The sequence below is a fragment of the Podarcis melisellensis genome (assembly GCF_964234715.1).
Source record: "Podarcis melisellensis genome assembly, chromosome: 2".
In the NCBI taxonomy this organism is placed as follows: domain Eukaryota; kingdom Metazoa; phylum Chordata; class Lepidosauria; order Squamata; family Lacertidae; genus Podarcis; species Podarcis melisellensis.
In genome coordinates this window covers 70,341,875-70,366,623 of record NC_138529.1, presented here as the reverse complement: position 1 = coordinate 70,366,623, position 24,749 = coordinate 70,341,875, and the positions used below count along the sequence as shown (strand labels likewise).

Sequence of the window (24,749 nt, the reverse complement as noted above, 5' to 3'; positions counted from 1 at the left end):
CTGAAGGAAAAAAATGGGTGTATGGTCCCAATCTGTTCTCCAAGGCAGCTAGATTTTATTTTAAAACAAAAAGGGATAGCTGAAATTATCCGAATTCTACACTCTGATTCTAACTACAGTCATAGCAATGCAGACATATAGACTCCCTGCTTTGATGCACCAGCCCCAAAGTTCACAACTGAACCTGGAGTAAAAAGAATGGCAGGAAGGCAGCAGCAGAATCCCAGGTGGCCCAACCACAAGAGTTAGGGCAACCCTTCAGTTAGCACTAGGCAAGGGCAAATCCTCTTGAGCAATTGCTTTCTGGGAAAAACTACTCAATGTGTCTTGCGATATGGGGGTACATATCACATGGTAAGTACTGTAAGTCGCTTGGAGACCTTCAGATCGCAAGCGACTAACAAACCTAATAAATAATAATAAAAATAATGCACGCATTCATTGTACAGATCTGCACAACTCAGCTGGAGTCGGAGAATGTATGGGAAGGAAAGGCACGGCACAGCTCCTGAGCTGCAGGACGCACAACAGGACACCCCTGGTTAATTCTGCAAATATCTATGAAGCTTGCAACTCCTGAACCCCCAGACATAAGTTCCATGCCCATACACCGCTGCTGATGAGGTCATGTTGATAGGAATATGGCTTTTCACCTACCACTTTATGTTTAATATTTTCTCTCGATTTAAAGCCAAATAGGCCAACGTGGGCATTTTCTGCTGACAACACTATGAAAGTGAGGCAATGTGTTTCAGAGATCAATAGAGCAAGGTACCTGGAGAAAAAGTGTACTTTCCATTAACTTTGCTCTGTGACGATGATGTGCTATGTCTCCAGTCTGGACAGCAAAGGTTTGAAGCTTTATATATACATACACACACACACACACACACACACACACACACACCCTTATCCTATTTGTGATGACAAAATCCCCCAAAATACATTACAGAGAAACCAAATGAGGGAAGCAAAATGGTGAGCGGCAGTTCTTCATACTGCCAGATTCCTCCATTTGCTGATTTCCTGGTACTCAAGTGAAAGGCTAGGATTCTGTGCAAGTGAGCACTGCACAAACACAGACTAACTTTAGGCACAGAATTCAACCTCCTAAGAATATGTAGTTGTATGTGAATGAAAGAGAGAGAACAAGCATAGTATATATTTATACAGGATATGATCCAAACTAAGTTACCGTAGTTTCACCTAAGCCGTGCTGAAATCAATGGAAACATAATACAACTAGCTGGTCCAGATCACTCCTATTATATATTAATCTGGATATCAGTCTTTACAGCTGCTCAAAAGAAGCATGTAGACCATGCTTTGCAAAAAATGATGAGGGATAACAAGAATTGCAGCTGTCAAAGTAATGGGGCCCCTGTATAGCTCACCACCACCACCACATAGCAGACTTAAAATAAATTATGCAATATATGCTTACAGAATTCAGCTTTCTGAAGGCAGGAGAGCCCACTGAGCAGGGCAAAGCACCACACACCAATCTTACACCAGCCAAATAAGCCACAGGACCCTTCTCCTGCAACAGGGGAACATGCCCCACTATGAGAAGGAGCTTTGCCAGGATGGCCAGAGGACAGGCCCTTTCTTTGCCCTGAGGCTTTTCATTCTGCCATCAAAGAAGAAGAAAAGAGAAGCAGCAGCCATGCAAGTGCAGAGCAAAACTGAGCGTTATAATCACGTGAGAGAACAGAATTAAAGACAGTGTTGGGCAGGGTGTCAAAGAGAGGCTGCGAAAAATAGCAGCTGCATGAGCAGAGAAGAGGTACAGCCCCTTTCATGGTGCTGTCAGCCCAGCCTTTAATAAACAACCACACTGATTTCTAGTGTACATTTCATTCAACCCAAAGGCAAAGTATCTTCAACACTGGAGGGGAAGAACCCAAGGCACCAAACCTCAAGCCGGTACTTTCGCCACCTCCATCCTGGACAACTGCAGTCTTTAGCCTTACAACTAAGCCAGCCTCCTGCACTGGGTACCTCACTGGAAGTTCTCACTGCGGAAGGGGGTGGGAAGATCTAGTCCTTGATTTCACTGCGCACACTGCAACGGCAACTGCAGGATGTGTTCAGCATCAGAGACAGGGGGAAAGATGGGGCTTTTTTTAAAAAAAAAAGAATCACTGGCTTAAAAAAGCAGTGGGGAGGAAAAATAAGCCTCCCCACTACCCAACCTCGCTTAGATTTTTTTTGGTTAAAAAAATAAAAATGGCACCTGCCCACTGCCATCCCACCACGATTCAAACATTCGAGACATTTAAATATTATTCTGTACATATATAAAAGCCCCCAGACAATGGTGGGGGAGCAGAGGGGGGCATGGCACAAGCCCAGCTTCCGTAAAGAGCGAAGGCAACAGGGCTCCTTTGCCACAGGCTCTCCCTCCACCCACAAGGTTCACAGTGTTCCAGGTCTGTAGCGCATTGGCTTGGATGGAAGGCAGCAGCAGCAGCAGCAGCAAGAGGAGGAGGAGACAAGCCTCCCTCAAAGGACATCGGCTCGCTTATCTCGAACACGGCTCCTTGCTTTCGTCCGGGCCTTGAAAGCAGCCGAGTTGTAGAGGTGCTGGTGGGGATGCAGAAAGAGAAAACAGAGACAGAGGGGGAAATTAGCTGAGGGAATATCAGAAAAACCAAGTCAGACCAAAAGAGACATGTAAGTACAACATTTCGTCTGCAGAAGTTGCTGGCTATGCTTCAGGGGCATTCACAGGCACAGCAAGAACCCCCCTCCTTTCCCCCCAGCACCTGGTTTTATTATATTACATATACACACACCTCTCACCCCCGGCCTAAAACACACACATTTACTGGACGCGGGTGGCGCTGTGGGTTAAACCACAGAGCCTAGGACTTGCCGATCAGAAGGTCGGCGGTTCAAATCCCCGGGACGGGGTGAGCACCAGTTGCTCAGTCCCTGCTCCTGCCAACCTAGCAGTTCGAAAGCACGTCAAAGTGCAAGTAGCTAAATAGGTACCGCTCCTGCGGGAAGGTAAACGGCGTTTCTGTGCGCTGCTCTGGTTCGCCCAAAGCAGCTTAGTCATGCTGGCCACATGACCCGGAAGCTGTACGCTGGCTCCCTCGGCCAATAAAGCGAGATGAGCACCGCAACCCCAAAGTCGGCCACGACTGGACCTAATGGTCAGGGGTCCCTTTACCTTTTACATGTCACCTCCACACCATCTGAAGACTTGCATTTCAGCCATAATCTGGCTTTGCCACTGCACATTTCTCTAGAGGGCCAGAGTGGTCACATAACCTAAAGGTTGTTACTAGGAAATAGGCTATCCATGGCAAGCTGCCATTGGTGGGGAAAGATGCACACAGGTTTGCTGGTGTTGCAGAGAAGAAAATAACACCAAAACTTAACAAAGCAAAGCAAGGGAGCTAACGGCAGCAGAAATACTAGGAGCACTGCTGACGTACCTTCTCAAAACGTGATATCTTGCTGGCTTTAATAGCCGCAGCATCCAGCACTAGAGGGGGGCCCAGCTCAAATATCTCACGCAGGAGCTCGTTGTTCTGTGGGCAAGATGACAACACCCATTAGGTGAAAAATCTTGGAGCTGAGAGAGCAGCAGCCCAGGTAGACAAAGGCAAGGAATAAACCTTAGGAGCCCCACATGGACTCTTCTGCCCTTACCTGAAGGTGGTGCCTGACCCCAGAGCCAAGAGCCTCTTTGAAGGCATTGTATGTTCTCCTCCTTGCCCAGCTGTCCACATACATACACTCCAGCCCAAACTTGATCGTCTCCTCATGGCACTCCCCATTCTGGAGCAGGGAAGAAAAGGCAGCTGGAGACTCCGTAGAGAAAGAGAAGTTCATCCCACCCCACATCTCATGAGCAAAGCTCAGCACCATGTTGTCTCTCTGAATGCTTAAGAGTGGCAGCTTCATGGACACTACCTCACAGCAGAAGAAAGCCACTCACAGGCATTTCATGCAAGCACCAGCACCTCCCCAGTGCCTACCCCAGGGATACTATGTCCTGGAAAGCAGGACAGCAGAGCTGCCCTAAGTGCTCATAGAGAAAACCCTCTACTGACAGGCTCCCTTCCTCCCTTTCCAGGAACGTGAAGGTAAGCCCAGAGCTCTAATCTGAGACAGATTCTGAAGACCAGGTCATAAGCTTGGAACACATGAAACATTATGGGGGCAAAAAAGAGGAGAATGCCTCTTAAACATGCACAGAGTGCATTTTTCCTCAGAATAGTCGCAGCCTGGGCATCACAAAGCTGGAGTTAAAGGAGTGCAATTCTATAAAGGCCCTCAAGTCCCTGCGCCTTGTTCTTCTGGGAAATCTAAGGGTTGAAGCAATGCGGAGGGAGGAGCCCTCTTCTGAACTAGGCAAGGGCGGCATGAGCCAGGCAAGGCACCTCAATGAAATGCAGCACATCGCGGAAGATGGAGCGCTGCTTGCGCCGGTCGGTCTTGGCTCTGTACTTGTTGCTGTCTGTGGCCAGGGCTTTCAGTTTTGTGCAGAGCAGGTCCGTGTCTTCATAAAAGAAATCCTCCTATGGCAAAAAAAAGGAGATGAACGGTGTGAGGCAGAAGCTTCAACTTGCAGGCCACCCAAAACGCAGCGAGAGGTACAAAAGGATAGAGAGGCCACAGCTCCTTCCCTAGCTTTACTTTTTGTATCTGTATCTCACAACTCCTTCGGAAAACTCTCTGTCGCCTGAAATGGGGCTCCCGGCACCTGCTGTCCAGGCATGCGCTTTTAGTCCACATCCACTTAAGGAACGGGATCCTATGCCTCAGATCTAGGGATCTGAGGAATTCAACTTCTGTCAATTCCACTGCAACCCGACCTGACTTCCTGGACTAATGTGTAGATTGGAAATTAGTTTACCGTTTGGATTTCACACTTATGAATTTTGCAATTCAATGCTCAGTTCAAAAAAACAGCAACAATGTGCTGACGTACATTTAGAAAATGTATATTTTAGGATAAAATGAGTGTTTTGCAATAAAAAGGTGGTTGCAGAAACCATACGAAACAACTCATGATAAATTTTGAGTGGGACAGCATTTTACTCAAGATTAAATTTTCTAAGGCAGTCTTTTATCAACACAAAGCCAAAGGAGAATGCAGGGTTTGCCTCAAGTGATTATCATATCCTAAGACACTAAGAGAGAGTGTGTGTTCGTGCGCACACAGGGAATGCAACTCGGAAGTTGATAAGATTTGGAATTACTGTGACTATTATTTTCGTCACTGAGTCTTCCAACCAGCCTGCAGGCTTCCCATATGCATCTGGTTGGCTACTGTAGGAACAGGAGGCTGGAGTAGATGGGCCATTGACCTGATCCAAAAGGGATCTTCTTAAGTCCCCCCCCCCAGCTTATTGGCAAAGGCCTCAGGGGCCATAAGAACCCAAAATGAGCCTTGCTGGACCAGACCAAAGGCCTATCTAGTTCGGCAACCTGTTTCTCACAATGGGCAATCACAGGGCTCTGTGATACGAAGGCAGCAGACGTTTCTGCTCCCCAGAAGCTGGCGTTCAGTGCAATATTGCCTCCAACAGAGAATGGTCACAAGCACAAGAGGGACCTCACATGTGTGCTTGCAAGTATCAGCAAGTGCTATATCCTACCTCCATGTCTCGAGCCAGTTCAAAGAGCAGTGCAATCGTTTCCCCTGCCACAATCCGAAGGTTGACATTATCACTGGACAGCATCAGAGGCAACTTGGGTAGGTGACTGTAGAAGGAGAGCACAAGGTAAGAATGTAAGAACAGCCCTGCTCGATCAGGCAAGTGGCCCATCTAGTCCAGCATCCTGGTCTCACAGTGGCCAACCAGATGCCCATGGGAAGCCCCTTCCCCACCTCTTTCCCTGCACTCAATCTCAACACTCACTTGTCCAGAATCTTCTTGATCTGGGTGCTTGGGCAGATGGTGAGGAGCAGAGACCATGACTGGAGTGCATTGCAATGCAAGGTCTGGAGCAGAGGACTGTGATGAGAGGGCACCAAGCTGGCATCCGTGCTGCAGGAACTGCCAAAGATGCCTTCTAGGCAGGCAAGACAGGAAACCAAGTCCTGAAGGGGGTGGGAAGTGATCAGTCAGTTCTCACAGAAACAATAAGAGAAACTAAAAAGGATACAATAAACCAGAAGAGTGTCTAGGTTTCTGGTGAACTACGCTGGGGCTTCAGGGTGGCACACAATCTGGGCTCACATTACGCTGGCAATCAACTCTGAGGGAGCCAGGTTTGCCAATGCAGGAAAGTTGGGTCGACTGCAGCCCTAAAGTTCTATGACACCCAAAGTGCTTTTTCCTGTTCTCTTTTATTCTAGAAATGAAACGCACACTTCAAAGCACTTACAGTATGTGCTTTCCCCTTGTAAATCTGTTAAGTATTCCTGCGCATGAAGAATGAGTCCATTTTGGTGAACAAAGCCTTAAACCACCAGTTTCAACTTGAATAGGTAAGTCCAGCTATGACCATGTCCTAATGCAGAGAGCAGCTCATCTTAGTTCCACGTCTCTGGGCTGATCCAAAAGGAATTGGCTCTATCTCTAGTGAGGTTGGGGGGGGGACGCAGGTGGCGCTGTGGGTTAAAGCCTCAGCGCCTAGGACTTGCCGATCGAAAGGTCGGCGGTTCGAATCCCTGCGGCGGGGTGCGCTCCCGCTGCTCGGTCCCAGCGCCTGCCAACCTAGCAGTTCGAAAGCACCTCTGGGTGCAAGTAGATAAATAGGGACCGCTTACCAGCGGGAAGGTAAACGGCGTTTCCGTGTGCGGCTCTGGCTCGCCAGAGCAGCGATGTCACGCTGGCCACGTGACCCGGAAGTGTCTCCGGACAGCGCTGGCCCCTGGCCTCTTAAGTGAGATGGGCGCACAACCCCAGAGTCTGTCAAGACTGGCCCGTACGGGCAGGGGTACCTTTACCTTTACCTTTTACCTAGTGAGGTTGTCAATCCTCTGTGTAGCTACAAAAGCAATAGCTAAGCGGTATACCAGAGAAGCAGCATGGGATAAAAACTGTGGGTGGAAAAACCAGGAGCTATTTAATCAGAAGGGACTATGGAGGCGTCTCAATAGACTGAGTTATGCAAGGAATCAAGGGGCTGTTTCTCAATGCGAAATGAATGGCTTCCCTAAAACACTTAAGGGGATCAATACTTGGCTAAACACTTTTCAGAAAGTAACAAATACTCTCTGAAACAATTTGAGAGCATGGTGGAGTCGGGCACTCTTACAACTGATCTAGACCTGACAAACTCCAAGGATCAGTATTCAAAGACAGGGTGTTGACACGCTAGTCATGAGTAGGCAAACTAAGACCTAGGGGCCGGATCCGGCCCAATCGCCTTCTAAATCCGGCCAACCAACGGTCCGGGAATCAGCATGTTTTTACATGAGTAGAATGTGTGCTTTTATTTAAAATGCATCTCTGGTTATTTGTGGGGCATAAGAATTCATTCATCCCCCCCTCCCAAAAATAGTCCGGCCCTCCACAAGATCTGAGGGACAGTGGACCAGCCCCCTGCTGAAAAAGTTTGCTGACCCCTGCCTGGCTACTACAACACTACCCTATACAGGAGGGGAGGGAGATCTAGGTTCTTGCTTCACTGGCTACCATCTGTCAAGTTAAAGCATTAGTGTAAGTTACCTCCATGTCTGCAGCAGCGATGTAGCAGCACATCCCAAGAGCAGTGGCACACTACCGGGGAAGACGGAAGAGAAAAAGGAAGACAGGACAAGGCAACGTCAAAGCCATTCCGAGTAGCCATTTTAAGAAACCATTTCCCAGAGTGCCCAGTAACATCTCCCTCCCACAAGGTTTGCTCCAAGGCAGAAGAAAAGAGGTGCTACTCACACTTTGCCGAGCAACTGGGCTGGCCGAGGAGTCTGTGAGGATGGTGGTGAGGAGGGGCTTCAGGCTGCGGAACACCTCCTCCCCCTCGGGCCCCGAGCCCATCTGAAGGCACAGTAGTGTAAGGACAGTAGCAGCAAGGGACTGCTCCTCCCCTTTACCTGAGAGGAGGAAGAGAATAAGCTGTCTTTCCCCCTCATGCAAAATATTCAAAACAGCACTAGTCATGTGCAAGAAACAGGGAACACGGGACAGTTATGAGACTTATGAATTGTGGGGGCACAGAGCACCAGAAGCGGCATCTTTTCAGCCCTGGCGCAGTACTGTCTCACAATATTCCAAAGCGGTTTTAAAGGCAAAAGGTTGCCTACAGCAGCGTTTCCCAACCTTGGGCCTCCAGCTGTTTTTGGACTACAACTCCCATCATCCTTAGCTAGCAAGACCAGTGGTCAGGGATGATGGGAATTGTAGTCCGAAAACAGCTGGGAGCCCAAGGTTGGGAAACACTGGCCTACAGGATGTAGAACTGGGACCAAGATGCTGCGGCCCTCCAGATGTTGTCTGACTACAACTCCCATCATCCCTGACCATTGGCCATGTTGGCTGAGGCTGATGGGAGTTGTAGCCCAATATCTGGGAGGGTTGCAAAGACTCACCATCTCTGATGCAGAGGGTATTTCAAAGGCAACATCAAGAGGGGAGGCAAGAAGCACGCAAGTTGTTAAAATGAACATAGAGAAGTAAAGCTCTATCCCTTTGCCATATAACAATGGAGATGTCGCAGAAACCTACCAGCCCTTCACAGATGGGAGAACGGCAGCGCTAACATGCCTCATTTTGTGAGAGAGCCAGGAAGCATTGGTTCAAAATTCACAGTAAACCTGGGGCGAGTTGCAGTCGCCCTCTGCTTGTACTAGTAACAAAGGGATAATCAAGCTAGCCTACCTTATAAGGTGGTTGTTAACGACGGATGAAAACTTATGTGGAAATGTTTACATTAGCCACCCAGAGTGGCTGGGGAAGTCCAGCCAGATGGGAGGGGTATAAATAATACATTATTATTATTATTATTATTATTATTATTATTATTATTCACCAAATATGGTAACTTCACAATCTTTATGCTTACAAAAAGACAATAAAAATGACCAGAAGTTACCTTATTTAGAAAAGTATGAAAGTGCCAACACAATCCACCCAAACCACTTTCACGCCCAGTTGTTTTCAGTGGGAGAGATTTAATTAAATCAGGTGCTCATTTCCCCTGCTAAAACCAAATGGGACTTGGAAGTGCTTTGGTTAGGCTGGATCAACTCCATCTGTATTACATAATGGTGCTGTACTAAAGGTTACAGAGACCCACCTTTCTTCAGGCACTTCTCTAAGGAGTCCGTGACGGTGAGCCTGCGTTCCAACAGGAAGTCAAAGAGTGTCTTGGAGGAGAATGCCAGCCGCAGGCTCTCTAGAGCAACCTGCCGTGTCTTGGCACTGGAAAGATGTCAGAAAGAGAGGGATGGGAGTCATAACAAGAGCCAAGAATGTGCAGTCCTCCTCTCAAGAATCCAAGTTCAGTGCCAAATAAAGTCAGCTCGCTCTGAACAAATTTTGCAGGTTTACTTCATCTTTCTGACCAGTTCAGCAAATTCTTCACCTGCTACAAAACCTATACTGATTCAGTGTGAAGTTAACGGGTACACGGTACGCGCTCTGAACTGCACAAGAGACACACCTTTTTGTGACTGGGGGAGGGCAGTGTGTAGTTCTGAGGCTCAGAACCAACCGCTTCTGCATATCAGGAAATACACCAGAAGTATACATGATATATACCAGTGTGCACCTCCTAATAATTCCATGGTGTGACAGAGATCAGAAGGCACGCTAAGTCAATGATGTTCTGTGGACTGTGCAGACCACCACCCCAGTTCAGAAGTTCACTCTGAATAATCAAGGCTGCATGGCCAGAAGGGCAGCAGTAATTCATACTGTTGTAGTGAGGAGAAGTGCCAAGCGCTGTGTGCACTTCTGCCAAGTTCTTCTCAATGGAGCTGCACCCAGCCTATCCCGGTTGGCAGCTTGCCACTGAAGCAGTCTATATGCTAACAGGGAATGCAGTTCTCTGACCGCCGCCTCTTAGGCAGCCCAAGTGATGAGTGTTATGTTTCTGTACGTACGAGCAGGCTTGGAGGAATCAGAACTACTTTCCAGAATTAAAAGTAACTTTTGGGAGGGAAAACTTTAAAGGGGTGGAGGAAAAGCAACAACAAGCCAGGGAGGATTGAGCATCCTCAGAGGGCATGGAATAAGCTTCCAGAGCCACAGTTTGGCACAACATCTGAATTTAGCTTAAAAACAGCCTATGAGCCTCACCTCTTGTCCATCACATTGTCAATGCACTCCTTCAGTTTATCTTCCACCTCCTCTTGCTGCGCCTGCTCATCCACTGCTTCACCTCCTGTGGAAAAACAGAAAAAAAGGGAGCAGGGGAGGAAAGCGTCAAAGTAAGATTGGACCATCCAGACCCACAGCCTGCAGGTCTTGTACCCCTAAAGAAAGGGGAACAAGGGTTGAAAGTCTGAACAGTGATGGCAGAACTGCCAGTGGATTCTTTATGGTAGCATTTCAACAGGTTTTTTGTTCCAGACGCTTGTTCAACAGGCTTTTGACCAGTCTTGAGTTATGAATTGTCCTAGCAGCTGATGGGACATTTAACTGTATCAGCTCAAATGGAATTATACTGTAATTAATGAAGTTTTAGTAACAGCAAAAAAACAACAACACCCACAGCCACAACCGTTTTTTTAAACCATCCATGCTTTAAATTGCTTTGTTGAAAGCCACTCTGAGTACCGACTCGGTGGAAAAAATTTCATACAATGCTTACAAAGCGATGTCTCCGGAAGTGTGCCTATTATGTGGTCACATGGTGGGGTATATCACATCCATTACAGCATTACAACATCCTAAAACTCTTTATGTTGATTCCAAGACACTCCACATACCAGTTTGTTGTGTGAGGTGGTTCTTTTCTTTTCTTTTCTTTTGCAAGCTTGTGAATTAGTCTGCAGTTGTTATCTGCTAATGTAATTTGCAACCCAAAATAACCAAATTTTGTCACCTTTCCCTGTCTTATGACCTGGAGGAGATTCTAACAAACCTGAACATGTGGTGGAAGTTTTGCTAAAAAGCTCACGTATTCTCCTGTCCCCAATCTTTTTTGTAGAGCAGCAAGTCTTCCTTCTCAATGACTCCCCACCCCGCACCCCAAAAATTATCACACACATCCCTCTAAATTCTGAAGGATGAAAAAAAAAATGCCAGGAAGAAAAACCACTATGTTGTGCGGAGCTTCCTGAGGTTTGAAAGTAGTGTTTACAAAATCTAAAGTTTTGCTCATACACAGAAGGCCAGGGTTTCCGTCACTAACTTCTGCCCACCCTCACCTGTCACTTCTTCAGTCACACTGGTCGTCTCACTGGCGCTGCTGTAGTGACTCAGCACATCACTGGCTGCCTCGTCATCACTGGCCTGAGACTCCATCTTTGCAATCCGGTGAGCTCCTAAGCAGAAGAGAGGAGAAAAGGTCAGAACAAGTGAGACGTTCACCTGTATGACTTACAGGATGCATGGTGTGTTTCCCTAGAACACACCCTGTCTGAAGAATGTGGAGCATGAGACAGGGTCTTCCTTTTCCCTACCTGAGACCAAAGGGGATTACAGATGACTATTTGCAAAGAAGGAATTTACCATGGTATGAAATCCACCACTTAACAAGCTAAGTGCCCACTCAAAGTAGATGAGATATTTGCCACACTTCTACACCTAATCAGAAATCTGAGAAAGCAGGAGCACTCAGACCATTGTCCTATCTAGCCCAGTGTTGTCTGCACTGATTGGCAGCTGCTCTCCAGGGTTTCAGACAGAAATCTTTCCCAGCTGGAAACTGAGGTCCAGCTCTGAGGGCTTTCTGGCGAGAAGTGAGGTTACAGAGAACCAGGCAGAGGGTCTTCTTGGTAGTGGCGCCCGCCCTGTGGAACGCCCTCCCATCAGATGTCAAGAAAATAAACAACTATTTGACTTTTAGAAGACACCTGAAGGCAGCCCTGTTTAGGGAAGTTTTTAATGTTTGCTGTTTTATCGTGTTTTTAATATTCTGTTGTGAGCCACCCAGATGATGGTAATGATGATGATTAGGAGATGCCAAGGATTGAACCCGAGACATATATTTTACAACTAAGTTATGGCCCTTGTCTAATCTTCACCATTTGGCAGGACAATGCCATAGAACCCATACAGATAACAATTTCATTTACTTTGCACTTGTGCAGAAACAACTTTCTAACCATGTGCCAGGATAACACAGTTATACCTCGGCTCCCGAACGATGCCTTAGGAGTCGAATGTTCCAGCTCCCGAACGATCGAAAACCAGAAGTGAGTGTTCTGGTTTCCAAACGTGTTTTTTTAAAGCCAAACGTTTGGCACAGCTTCCGCTATTGTTTCCAGCGTGCCTGCATTTCTGAACGTTTCGGAAGTCGAAGAGACTTCTGGAACGGATTCCGTTAGACTTCCAAGGTATGACTGTACAGACAAACAAGCAACTGCAGAATGGTTTGTTTATATGGGCTCACATGCCTTATCAAGTAGTTCCATGAAGACTGTGTTGTGCTGTTGCCTAGTAAGTGATCATCTGTATGCACCCTGACTTGTTAACTGTGTCTGCATTTCCCTTCTAAACAACAACCAAAATGGCACCTTCATTTTAACCAGCTATGCTTCTTCTTGTTGTAAAGAACAAGTCTAAGAGGCTTCTATGAAACCTCAATCTCACAAGCTCCACTGAACAATGATACTGTCCAAGACTGTACTGCATAAGCCTTAATGGTAAAGTGAGCTAGGGCAGTTCTGCTGCAGAAAAACTGCAGTCACCTGTCAGGAAAGGAAGGGTGGACAACCCTGTTTTCCCACTCACCTAAAAGCAAGACGAGTTGCCCAATCCCTTGACATCCCTGGATAGCTATTAGCCGGCTACTGCCTTTGGTTAAAGTCAGCACTGTCAGCTTTGACACACCCTACTGATAAATGTTCAAGGCCTGGACCAGGAGATAATCAGAACCATATGGGAGGGGATGAAGGGGGCCCCCTTTTAACCCTTTCTGACTTTAAGGGACCAGAGCTTTAAAAAAATTATTTTATTTTCTTTCAGCTTTAACAAGGAACAGAAAAGAGAAAGAAAAAAATAAGCAAACTACTGAAAAAAAGAGAAAATAAAAATATACTATTAACAAATTGCCATATGTTCCCATTGCAAATACAATGCCCATCAGCACATATATTAACTAGCATGTCTATTTTAAAATCTAAGTGTTTGATATGTCCAGATAGGTATCTGCATGAGATTTGCACCTATATCAAATATGTTTGAACATAACCAAGGAAGTAAGGTCTCTAAACCATTGTGTAATAGATAGTGAACAGCAAAAAAGCATAAGTTTCTTAGCCACCATAAGACTCAAAGTCAACTTTTGTTAATCAGCCATTAATCCCTAATGGTTAAAATCTGGATCTGAAGGAACCATTTGTTCATACAATTTAGGAGAGAGGTATAAAATTCTAATTCACTTCATAAATTCCTGAGGAAATCCAAATTTTTACAAAGTAACAAAATAAAAACTGCCAATATATTTTGTCAAATGATTTTTCAGCACCCAAAGAAATAAGTTGAGTCGGATCCATTCTAGAACTATTAAAAGCTACCAGGAAAAGACGCTTGGGTAAGTTCATAGTTATTATTGATTGTTTTCAGAGAGAAATAAACAGAAGTAGCCAAGTTGTGAAGCAAGTGGTTAAGAAAATGGAGTATCGTGGTGAAGGCAAAAACATAATAGCATAGCTTCAGTCTGTTAAGTTTATTTGTTTCACCCATAGGCTATGATAAAATTGCAAAACCAAAACAACCTAGCACTGCCACTATCAATACGCACAGAGCACAACTTCATAAAATGCATGATTAAATTCAGATTGATCCAAATGACTCAGAAGCATAGAGGGGTTAATACGAGGGTTCATTTCAGCCAGGGTTTGACATGACCTCGTTGTAATCTGCAAATAAAATTAATCCTCATCTCTTCTGCAAGTTTAACCAGGGATCTCAATTCTTCAATAACCGGAGGTGGAACTTCCCTCCCCCCCCCCCGCATCCCACCATTAGTAGGCAGGTAAAGAAATGGCGCAGAATAGTCTCAGGTAGCTATTAGCTGGGATTGCTCAGTCGGTAGAGCATGAGACTCTTAATCTCAGGATCGTGAGTTTGAACCCCATGTTAGGCAAATGATTCCTGCATTGCAGGGGGCTGGACTAGATGACCCTTGTGGTTCCTTCCAATTCTAGGATTCTATGATTCTGTCTAGTCTTAAATTGGGGAAGGCATTGGGTAACCAACTGGGGACTCCAGATTTGCAGACAGAAATACATAGCTTCCTATGCTTGAGGTGATAGTTACATATGCCAAAATCCACCATCAAACCACCTCAGTCCCAAGGGGGATGGGAAACATGCTGAAAATTCAATGTCTATAGCAGCATTTTCCAACCTGGTACTCTCTAGCTGTTGCCAACTACAACTCCCATTATTCTGACCACAGGCTATCTTGGCTAGGGATGATGTGAGTTGTAGTCCAAAACCTCAAGAGGGCACCAGATTGGGGAAAGGTGGTCTACACTATCACCGTTGTTATTAATCATTTGTGTGCAAATTACTTTATTATGCTTTTAAACTTCCTGTCCACCCCCCATCTTCATCACTGTCATTCAACATTCCTGACAGACTCATGGCAAAAGGAATGACGACTCGGTGCCACAGAGTGTGGCCTTGAATAAACTTGGATTCCAACAGATGCTTCACAGGTCCAAGTTCACACTCCCAACTGTTGAACTGTATCAGCAGCTAATCAAAATCACACCGGACTGGACCAACAACTGTGTTAATTTCATTCCTGCTGCAGCAGAATGACTTCAAGGGCCGCGTCTGCCCACATATCGCAGCAGTTGCCTTACCCTGACGGACAGGTGCCAAGGATCCTAGGCAGGGCACCCTGGAGCAGCTGAGCCGCCCGAGAGAGCTCTGTCACCTCAGCTAGCCCCAAGCAGAAGCCAAGGAGGAAGCAGCCTTGGAAGGAAGCCAAGCTGCTACGCTGGGCCACCCGTCCTTCCCCTGCTATGCTCGCAGAAACTGTGATCCATTAGGCTGGATGCAGCCCAAACGTGTTGGTGGGGATTAGCATGGAACAACGAAGATGCTGCCATGATAGTGTCAAATGAGCTACCATAGGCAGATAAGCTTTTAATTTATTTATTTTTAAAGCACAGAAAGCAAACCCAAAGCAGAACTGTACAGAAAAGCGAGGCTATTGTTACAGCTGGCAGACAATGGCTCAGTCAAACAGCTCAGAACAATTCGACAGCGTTGTTTCAGACGTCATGTTTGTAGAAAAGCACTGTGGTGCCTGATGAAATGCGTTAGAACATCCTGGCTTTTGGGTTGCACAAGAGACCAAAATCTGTTTGCTATCTCCTATTAAAAACAGCAGAGTCGTGGAAATGCCAAAGACTGAAGAATACAAGGCTAGAAAAGGACAAGGACTGAGGCTTTAGGGCATGGGTCGGCAAACTAAGGTCCGCGGGCCAGATCAGGCCCAATTGCCTTCTGGAGAGACGGACAGTCCAGGAATCCAGGCAGCTGGCACAGCACACACGCACAATGATTTTTGTGACTCAGCCAGGCTTGGGGGGTCAAAAGTAAGTCAGGTGGCTGCTTGAGACAAGCCCCTTCTCTGTCCATCGTGAGCAGCAATACTTTCTTATGGGGTGAAAAGGAGCCACAGTTCCGATTTCTACCATGGAGCTGCCAGTGACTGACCTCAGGAAGGGCAGTTGCGGCAGCAGGGGCTCAGAGGCGCCTCGGGAGCAATGCCTGCCAGTATCTGTGGCGGTGGTGCTCCCCACCAAAGGAAGCGGGGAGCGCCTGGGCGGCTGCACTCCAAATCAGTTCTGCACTCTGTTAGCTACACGGTGCGAGCCATGGAAAGGTAAACAGTCACTGACTCATCTTCCTTCACATGGGGAAAAGAACGTTTTGGCTTGAGTGGCACTGGCCTGACTAAGCATGGCCAATGGCTTTCCCCTTCACCCACACATGCGCAAACACTCTCCAGGGCTGACAGGAATGGTGCACTTAATAACTGTCAACACATAAAACACAAAGGAAGCAATGTGGGTGTATGAGGGAACCCCCCCAAAAAAGTCACATTTGGGCAACGTTGGGGTTGGTCCCAATAAGGGTTTTTGCCAAAAATGCAGGTCATAATCATGGCAACATATAGTCTGCCCCCCCTACAAGGTCTGAGGGACAATGGACCAGACCCCTGCAGAAAAGGTTTGCTGACCCCTGCTTTAGGGCTATGGCAGCACGGAGCAGAGAGAGAGAGGAGGAAAGAGAATTTGATTCCTGCCCCTTAGCAGCCAGCTACACTGCAAAATAGCTGGGATGCTAAATGCTACTGAATCATCACCCAAAGCAGCAGGCGTGACATCAAGGGAGCAGCCACTCAAGGGTTAAGAGGCTTCTGGCTCAAAGCCCCATACAAGGAGAGGGCTGCACTGGTGGCACCAGCCAGATGAAAGCAGATTGCTGAGTACACAGCTGGGCCCCACAATGAACAGAGCAGCATGGTGGCACCCAGGAAGGGAGGCTGGGGCAAGCATTCTGCACCGCCAACTCCAGGGGTTGCTAGCTGCCAATAAGGAACGCAGGCACTCCAGCCCCAAAACAGACAACAGGGCAAAGGGTTTCGTCTCACACGGTGTCCCTCGCAAAAACAATAATTTACCAGCAAAACTAGCGGGGGGGGGGGGGAGATGCATGTGCGAACTTTAACATACTCATCCGGCTGAGGCTGTGTTTATTCAGAGAGGCTACAAACGCTTTGCTCCACAGATGCCAAAAGAACAGTACATTGAGTTCTGTCCTGCTGCAAGGAGAGAGTAGCTTTGCACTATTTGGGGGTTGGGGTGGCTCCTGAAGGCATGTCAGGGCGGTCCTCACCAACACCTTCATGCCACCTAGTGCAGCCTAATCCAATTAAGCCTCAAATCTACTACAGCACAGGACTTCCGCCTTCAGGAGTGTGATTAAAGGCAGCTGTGGCTTCAGACATCAAGCCAGCTTCCCCTCCCTCCCTCCCTCCTTTCCACCCATCCCCATCTGCTTTGCTTAACACCCAGCCTGATGAGGAGTTCTGCATCACTGAAAAGCCACCTCACTATTTTATGAGCCCTAATAAAGGAACTGTCTTCTTACTGGTTTGCATATTTTTCTAGTGTACCAGCACTGCTGCCTCAGCTTTCCCAATCCTAATTGCTGCACTGGGGTTGGGAATTTCACGGAGTCTCTTGGCTGGGGAAGAAGAGCTTGCATTTCCCTTTGCTTTGTGCTGATCCTGGTACCTACCTCTTCCTACTATTTAATTTTTAAACACAAACCCCGTGATTACTAATCACATGCATAACATGGCGTGTAGTTAGGTTCTAGTGTAGATCATGTCTCTAGCACTCTTTTCCTTCACCACACTCTTGGGCATGTGGCATTTGCCTTGCTAGGCCTCTGATACTCCTGTCAAGAGCAGCCCATTGGAAAGCAAAAGGCCAGGATTCTTAAGTGGCAAAGACTTACAAGCTCAGGAGATAAAGATAGACTATGCAAATAAAACAGGTTAAGACTCACAGAACAGAAGCCAGCATATGTTTAACTCTCCCACTGAAATCAACAGGATGTAAAAATGCTTAGCACCCACTGTGCCTTGCCCTTGCCTATAGCAAATGTCTTCTGTAAAGCAATACATGGGTGTTATATAGAGCAGGGATGAGGGACTGCAGGCCTTCAGGTATTGCTGGACTGCAACTCCCAACCATTCCTGGCTACTGGCAATGCAGGATGGAGCTGATGGGAATCCAGCATCTCTAAAGGCAGAGAGAGAGAGGCTAAAAAGGGGATTAGAACTGGCAAGGAAGCCTGTGAGGAAAAGTCACAACAACATTTGGAGAGTGGGAGGGAAACTTACTGAGATGAGTTTGGGAGGCAGCTCCAGTGTAAAAGACGTACTTGACAAAATACAAGAAGAGACAAAATGGTGGTTTCTAAAGGAGGACACTTCTGTAAGGCTTTCTCCTTTTAGGATACTGCCACAGACCTCTTAAATAGAAAGCGTAGAGTACATCTCACCATACAGCCCACTCAACTAAAATACTGTAATTCAAAGAGAGGCAGCCAACGAAATAAAGAGCACTATCCGCACACTGAACTAAAAGACCTAGGTGCATAAAAATGTTTTTACCTGGTGCTTAAAACACAACACTGGGTGTTGGGCATACAGCGGTACCTCAGGTTACATACGCTTCAGGTTACATATGCTTCAGGTTAAAGACTCTGCTAACCCAGAAATGGTCTTCAGGTTAAGAACTTTGCTTCAGGATGAGAACAGAAATTGGGCTCCGGTGGCGCAGCAGGAGCCCCACTAGCTACAGTGGTGCTTCAGGTTAAGAACAGTTTCAGGTTAAGTATGGACCTCCGGAACGAATTAAGTACTTAACCTGAGGTACCATGTACAGACCTAGGACAGGCAACCCACAGGCAGACAGCCACCACAGAAAAGGCTTGTCCTCTTAGAAACAAGGGGAGAAAAGAACAGTTTCAATAATTATGGCTGAAAACATAAGGAAGCCTGAGATCTGTTTCACATAGTCCATGCCAGACAGCAGCCTATCTGCTGTATTTTAAACCAAATCAGCCTTCTGAGAGTTCTTTCACGCCACAAACAATGCAAGGCAGTAGCCAAGCCAAAGATGCTACTCGAGCATGGATAACTGTGGCCAGGCTATTGTCGATTGCCAAAGTACAAAAAGGCTTCAATTTCCAAAAGGTTTCTAGAACCACAACACATGCTTCCAGCACTGCCTCCATAATAACATTCTAAAAAGACCTACTTGAGCATGGCAGCACCCAGGATACACATGCTTCCAGACTGTTACATAAGCAGCATCAGCTTATATCTGTGGAGAGAGTATTGCATGCTTTCCAGATGACACCAAGCTGAAAGACAGATGCTGATTCCCAGAGAGTTCCACAGCACACAGGTAAGAAGCAGGTGCTTCTCCTGCTGCTGATGTCAAAAAGTAAACATAAAAGGACTGGGACACTCACAGCTGTGTGTTCTTAGGGGCAAACAAATTTGTTTAGTACACCTGTAAAGGTCACAAACTGCTGTTTCTTTCTCCCCCCCCCAACCGCATTGTAGGCAATTTTTAAAGCAGCAGTGTGCCTTTAAAACGAAAAGAAAAAAGCACAATGCAAAGCCACCCTTCCACAAATGTAATTGTTTCCAACCCTCCAGAAAGACTCCGCTAAATAATTTCACTTTATTGTGCCATACGCAACAGAAATTTTGCCTAGATGGCTAGCAATGCTGCTTGGCCCACTGAGCCATACACTGGCCTGGCCTATACCAGAAGGTACAAAAAAGTCACACAGCGGGTAATTCCAGCCAAGGATTATAATTGTACACAGGGGTTGATCAGCGTGAGATACAGTCAATCCAGGTGTCTACAGACTTTGAAGAATTAAACACAGGATAATAAAACTACTGTAATGCATCCCTTCTATAATTGCACACTCTCCCGTATTTGCTCTATTACACCTTATAACTTGAAGAGTCTGGACACAAACAGCTTAGATTGCTTAAAGCAGAGCTTCACTTCTCAAGGTTGTTCCAGTTTCATGTGTAGCAGTAAATAGGAACTACCCATGGCTGTAAAATTATTTTCTAGTTGAGCAATGTAAGGTTCCATCACTGGAGGCCCTTAAGAGCCATTTGTTTAAAACTGCCTTCTCTCTATCTCTCTTAAACAGAGGTATTAATTTTAAGCTGCTTATCTGATTTCATATTTTTTACTGGAAATGTTTGTGATTTGAATGACCAACAGTAACACTAATTTGGTAATGTTATTGCATCTAGGTAACAGATTATCGACTACACATTGGAATTTTTTATTCCGGAAGCTGCTTTGGGAGAGTTTGACCCTGAGTTTGAGCCTATTATTTACTTTAAATAAACACTTCAAAAAACACAGTCGCCAAAAGGTTGTTATAAGAAAGCAAAGCATCTGATAAGAGATTTACACCAAGGTATATAACATATGGTTAGCTTCTTTATGTACTGGGAAGCTAGAAAGTTTACCCATCACTCTCTGTAGCCTAGATGTTTCCAAGATACGAAAACTATGCCATGCTGCCACCAGACTGAAGGCCCCTCTATGCAGAGCAAGTTAAAAAAAATTCTCCCTTATTTTCTAAGTACAGAGAACTGTCTTACATGTCTGGGGTAACTAACTTTTTAAAGCCCTTGGGCACATATGGATTTTTGAGCACATGCAATAGGCACCACCCCTAAAGTCACTTCTCTGATCTCCTTCAGATCAGCCTCCCCTCTGCTCCCCCCCCCCCAGACAAAAAGAGTGCAAGCACACACTTTGCTTTTATAAGGGTAAATATCAGATTGAGTAGAATTAATCTGAGCCTTGAAAAGACACAAGCTTGTAAGTAGGTACATGGGAAGCTGCCTTATATACCGAGTCAGGCCAGCTGTCCATCTAGCTCAATATTATCTATACCAGGCATAGGCAAACTCAGCCCTCCAGATGTTTTGAGACAATTTCCAACATCCCTGTCCACTGGTCCTGTTAGCTAGGGATGATGGGAGCTGTAGTCCCAAAACATCTGGAGGGCCAAGTTTGCCTATGCCTAATCTACACTTACTGGCAGCAGCTTCATCCATCTCATGACCCATCCATGGGGCTATAAGAGAGAGGTGCACCAGGGGAAGACCTCAAGAAGACTATTGCCAGGATACGTAGGCATCACGCTGGCAACCCCTGATGGGGGTGGTGGTAAATTATGGGATCTCACCCACCTGAAGTGGTATGGACCACAAAAGAGGTTTATGACCTCACTAAGAACTAAGACTGCAACAGCAGTGATCTAACTCTTTGACTTCCATCACAGAACAAACAGGAAAAGCTCAGCATCCAACTGTAAGACAAGCTAGATGAGCATGCAAATGGATAGAAGGGTGAGCCCACATGCCTGAACTGTTACTTACAAGTAGCCAAGCTATGCTATATAAAAGCAACAAATCCTAAGCAAGGGCATTCTTTCTTACTAACTGGCCAAAGAAATCAGCAAACTGCAATCAGTTTATCATATGGATTAATCAGATGCATCCCTATTTGCCCCAGGAATTGCTCCGGGGTTAGAAAGTGGCAACCAGAAGCATTTCAGAACAAATGTATGCTATAGGAACATGCAATTACTTCTGTCAAGCTGTGTTTCTTTCCACCTTCCTCTTATCTGGAAGGCTTAATTTGTGGCTTATTGTTTTCCATTGCTCAACTCTTATAGGCAGCACTGCTGGATCATAGCAAAGTCCCATAAAGGACAATCTCATGCTACCCAGAGCGGACAACCAGATGCCTCTGTGAAGCCCAGCAGCAAAGGCCAAAGCCACTTCGGGAGTTTCAGAAGCACTTTCACAGCAGGGCAAAACAGGAAGCCTGAACGCATGTGCTTCGCTTTGCACGCAGGGGGATGTATGCACATGAAATAGAGATACACGTGTCACTTCGGAAACATCGCCATGATTTTACGCGTCGGACTAAAGCCCTTTTGGCACTCCGCTCTGCAGTGAAGCGCGGCAGCAGGAAGTGAGAAAGGGAAAGGGAAAGGCGCCTTGGGACGGGATGTGCAACTGGAGAACGAGGAAACAGAAAAGCCGGGCGGCTTCTCTCAAAGGCCACGTGGTGAGGGGTTGGGGACAGCCGTGCTCCCAATGAGCCCGGAGACCACCCGGACTCCTCAGTGGGGCCGTGAGCCCCCCGCCCCCTTTGAAATGCCTTCATTGGAAAAGCTCCGCTCGGGCGGCTCCCGCTTCTCTAGTCGAGGCGCGGAGGCTGCCTGGGCAGCTGCCTACTGAGCCCTCCTCGTACCCCGTTCCCACATCAGCCCCCGGGCCCCTCCGCCCTGCGGAAGAGAGAGATGAGCAGCGGAGAGACTGGTAGGGGCGGAGGAGGCGGAGATCTGCCCCGCAGGCGAACGCGCGCCAACCTCGTCCGGACACGCGGCGCAACAGCTGTCCGGGATCCCCGGGCGAAGCAGAAGCGCGCGCAGACCAAGCGCCTGATCCGGATTTCTATTTCTCCTAAGCGGAGTGACTCCGGCACCCGCCACCCAACCTCCCGGCCAAACCCCGGCCGGAGGGAGGGCGAGAAGCAGCCCCCGACTCCCCGCGCTCACCTCGGCCGCCCCGGCGGGCTCCGTCGCCCCGGCGTGAGCGGGGCATGGCCGGGCTGGGCGGGCAGGCGGTTATCAGGAGGCGACTCGGGGCCCGGAGGAATCTCTGCGCTGCTGCGGGTTGACGGGGCCGGTTGCTGCCTGACGAGGGAACCACGCCGCTTGCTCCACCATCTTCCTTCTCTGGATAGATCACTCGCCCTCTTCCCGCTCCTCCTCCTCCCTCCAAGCGGGTGCCGGTGCCGCCGCCGCCGTGTCCTCTGGGAGCTGGAGTCCTGGCAGGCCCGCCTTGCTGAGCCAGCGAGCTTTGTGACAGCGCTACGGCTGGACTACGAGCCCCATGATGCTTCGCGCGGCTTGACCCCACCCCCTACAGGAGCTTGCTGGGAAGCGTAGTCCCACGGATCAAGGCGCGCACTAGCAACGCTTGGCGGGGCCCAAACATACTACGACTCCCAGAAACCTACGGTCTACGTTTCGGCGCCCGGGCTGGACCTGTGGCTTCGGCGTCGCCCGCGCGGCTCGTGCAGAGTTAGGCGCTGGAATGTATTGGCGCTCGCGCTCTCTAGCGGGGAAATGGCGCGAGGGCGGAGGCGGATTAAATTCCACAACTTTATTATGCCGAAGTTCAGGACGGGTTTCTTCCCAACCCGGCGACGGGAGGGAGGGAGAGAGAGAGATGCACTTGGCGACCGAGGCGTGGATTTCTCTCAGGTCCCATTTTGTTACCGTACCTTTAGTTTCATTAACTAAAAGGACCGGCATTGCTAAGAAGGAACATTTGTCCTGCCCTGTAATGCAGTGGAATTACAGAGCAGGCTGGCTGCAGAAATCGGAGCACAGCCTCGGCGTGGAGGAGCTGCAAGCATTTGCGTTGCTCCACCCGAAAGAGATGTCCGCTTGGATCTTCCTGCGGCAGGAGTCGCACGCCCATTAATGGCAATAGTGCTCGTCGTGGTCGCCTTCTGGTGGGCGGCGCCGCTTCGTTTCCTTTCTGAAAATTTCAGCACCTTCCCTTCCTGCCACACCTTTGCTACTAGAAGGCTGCTGTCATTTCAGGTCCACCGCACTCTTCAGCCTTTCCGAATATGCCTGTGTTTAATTATATTTCTGTGCCTGTTCCAGCCTGCTCTCTCTTCCGATACCGCCACGTCGAGCAGCCTCCGGATTGACTAAAACTGTTGCAGATTTCTTCCCTTTTTATTCACCGCTGGTAAGCACCATTCTCAAGTCTGCCCCTCCTCCGCCCATACTGACAACCCTCGGGGGATTTCTTTTCAGCTGCCATGTTATGTTAAAGGGCGCTCCGTTGAATTTAGTGGGTCTTTTCAAGTTTGGGTGCTTCCAGACAAGAATTTGTTGTGGAACTGGCACACGAACATCTTTGCAGTGTCCGGTGTCATCAAAACAGCAGCCTGTACTTCAATAAATATGTGGACAAATCTGGGGTTCCCTTTACCATGGAAAATCCAATAAATATTTATCACCTGCTACACATCCACAGTCACCGCTGGTGTGAAAAGTAATCATTTCTTTTGTTTCATGGTGGGTAGTTTGTCACAAGTGTGGTGATGTTTCTGGCAGGTGGTCTATACTTCTGTTTTGCTCCTTACCTGGGCACAGGGTTAGTTTCCAATGCCAAACAAAAGACGCTTGTATCCACCTATTGCCACATGCTGAAAGCATGCCTGGATTCAAACAACCTGGTTCGGAGGAGCTATCCTCTCAAGACCTTCACAATGTGCAAGATTACCTTGGAGTCTGTCATCACAGTACATACAACAGACGTACAATAATCCAGTGATTTTGCACAAGACCTCATTATGATAGGTCACAATCCCACAATACATTTAAAGTTTTAAAGCACACTGCTTCCCCCAAATAATCCTGGAAACTCTGGTTTGTTAAGGTTGCTGGGAATTGTAGTTCTGCAAGGGATAAACTACAATTCTCAGGATTCTTTGGGGGAAGCCATGTGCTTTAAATGCTTTAAATGAATGGCGTGAGTGCGACAATGATTTCAATATTTCATTGCAGTTGTGCATTTCCACTTCCTACTTCAACTCCACCAAATCAAATTCCAGATTGATGTAGGTAAATGGGTATTGCCCCCCACCCACCCTGCATCCCTTGAAAGTACAAGCCTATTGTGAAGCATGATAACTAAGGACTGATAACATTTGCTATTGTGTATTTCCGGTGAATTTCATATTTAAAGATGCATGTGTATGGGTACAGAAATAAAGGGCAGGGCTTTCGGAGGGGAGAGACAAAAACCACAGCCCATGTGCATTCTGTGTGAAGCTCTGCCCATTGTTGTGAATGGCAAGCAGTGTCCATCCCTGGGGTCAGAAGTGCATGAAAGCTAGTGTGCCAATCACACACTGAGAAAAACCAGGCCTGATTGTTTAGACAATTCAACACTGTTTAGTGCCAGATGCATAGCATCCAGTGTCTGTCATGATGCTAAACATATAAAAATGAACTAAATAGTTGGCAACCTAAATGGTGT

The 24,749-nt window shown here is 47.3% G+C and overlaps 1 protein-coding gene across 1 annotated transcript; it reads right to left on the bottom strand.

The window, feature by feature from the left end:
- Nucleotides 1–33: 33 nt before the first annotated feature.
- On the bottom strand, nt 34–22,514 carry IFRD2 (interferon related developmental regulator 2). Its single transcript, XM_081900333.1, has 12 exons — nt 22,241–22,514; nt 11,285–11,401; nt 10,212–10,296; nt 9,208–9,332; nt 7,848–8,005; nt 7,641–7,691; nt 5,883–6,064; nt 5,619–5,724; nt 4,398–4,535; nt 3,664–3,792; nt 3,447–3,542; nt 34–2,586 (listed from the first exon to the last, which is right to left on the bottom strand). Exons 1-12 carry the CDS (start codon nt 22,284–22,286, stop codon nt 2,506–2,508), a joined length of 1,314 nt encoding a protein of 437 aa, XP_081756459.1. The 5' UTR covers nt 22,287–22,514; the 3' UTR covers nt 34–2,505.
- Nucleotides 22,515–24,749: the final 2,235 nt, after the last annotated feature.

Excerpts from the sequence above, each read along its gene's own strand:
- IFRD2 (XM_081900333.1), bottom strand. The coding sequence starts at position 22,286 with ATGCCCCGCTCACGCCGGGGCGACGGAGCCCGCCGGGGCGGCCGAG. Across the intron at positions 10,297-11,284 it reads TGTGACTGAAGAAGTGACAG|GAGGTGAAGCAGTGGATGAG; the intron begins GTGAGGGTGGGC and ends GTTTTTCCACAG. Across the intron at positions 9,333-10,211 it reads GACAATGTGATGGACAAGAG|TGCCAAGACACGGCAGGTTG; the intron begins GTGAGGCTCATA and ends ACATCTTTCCAG.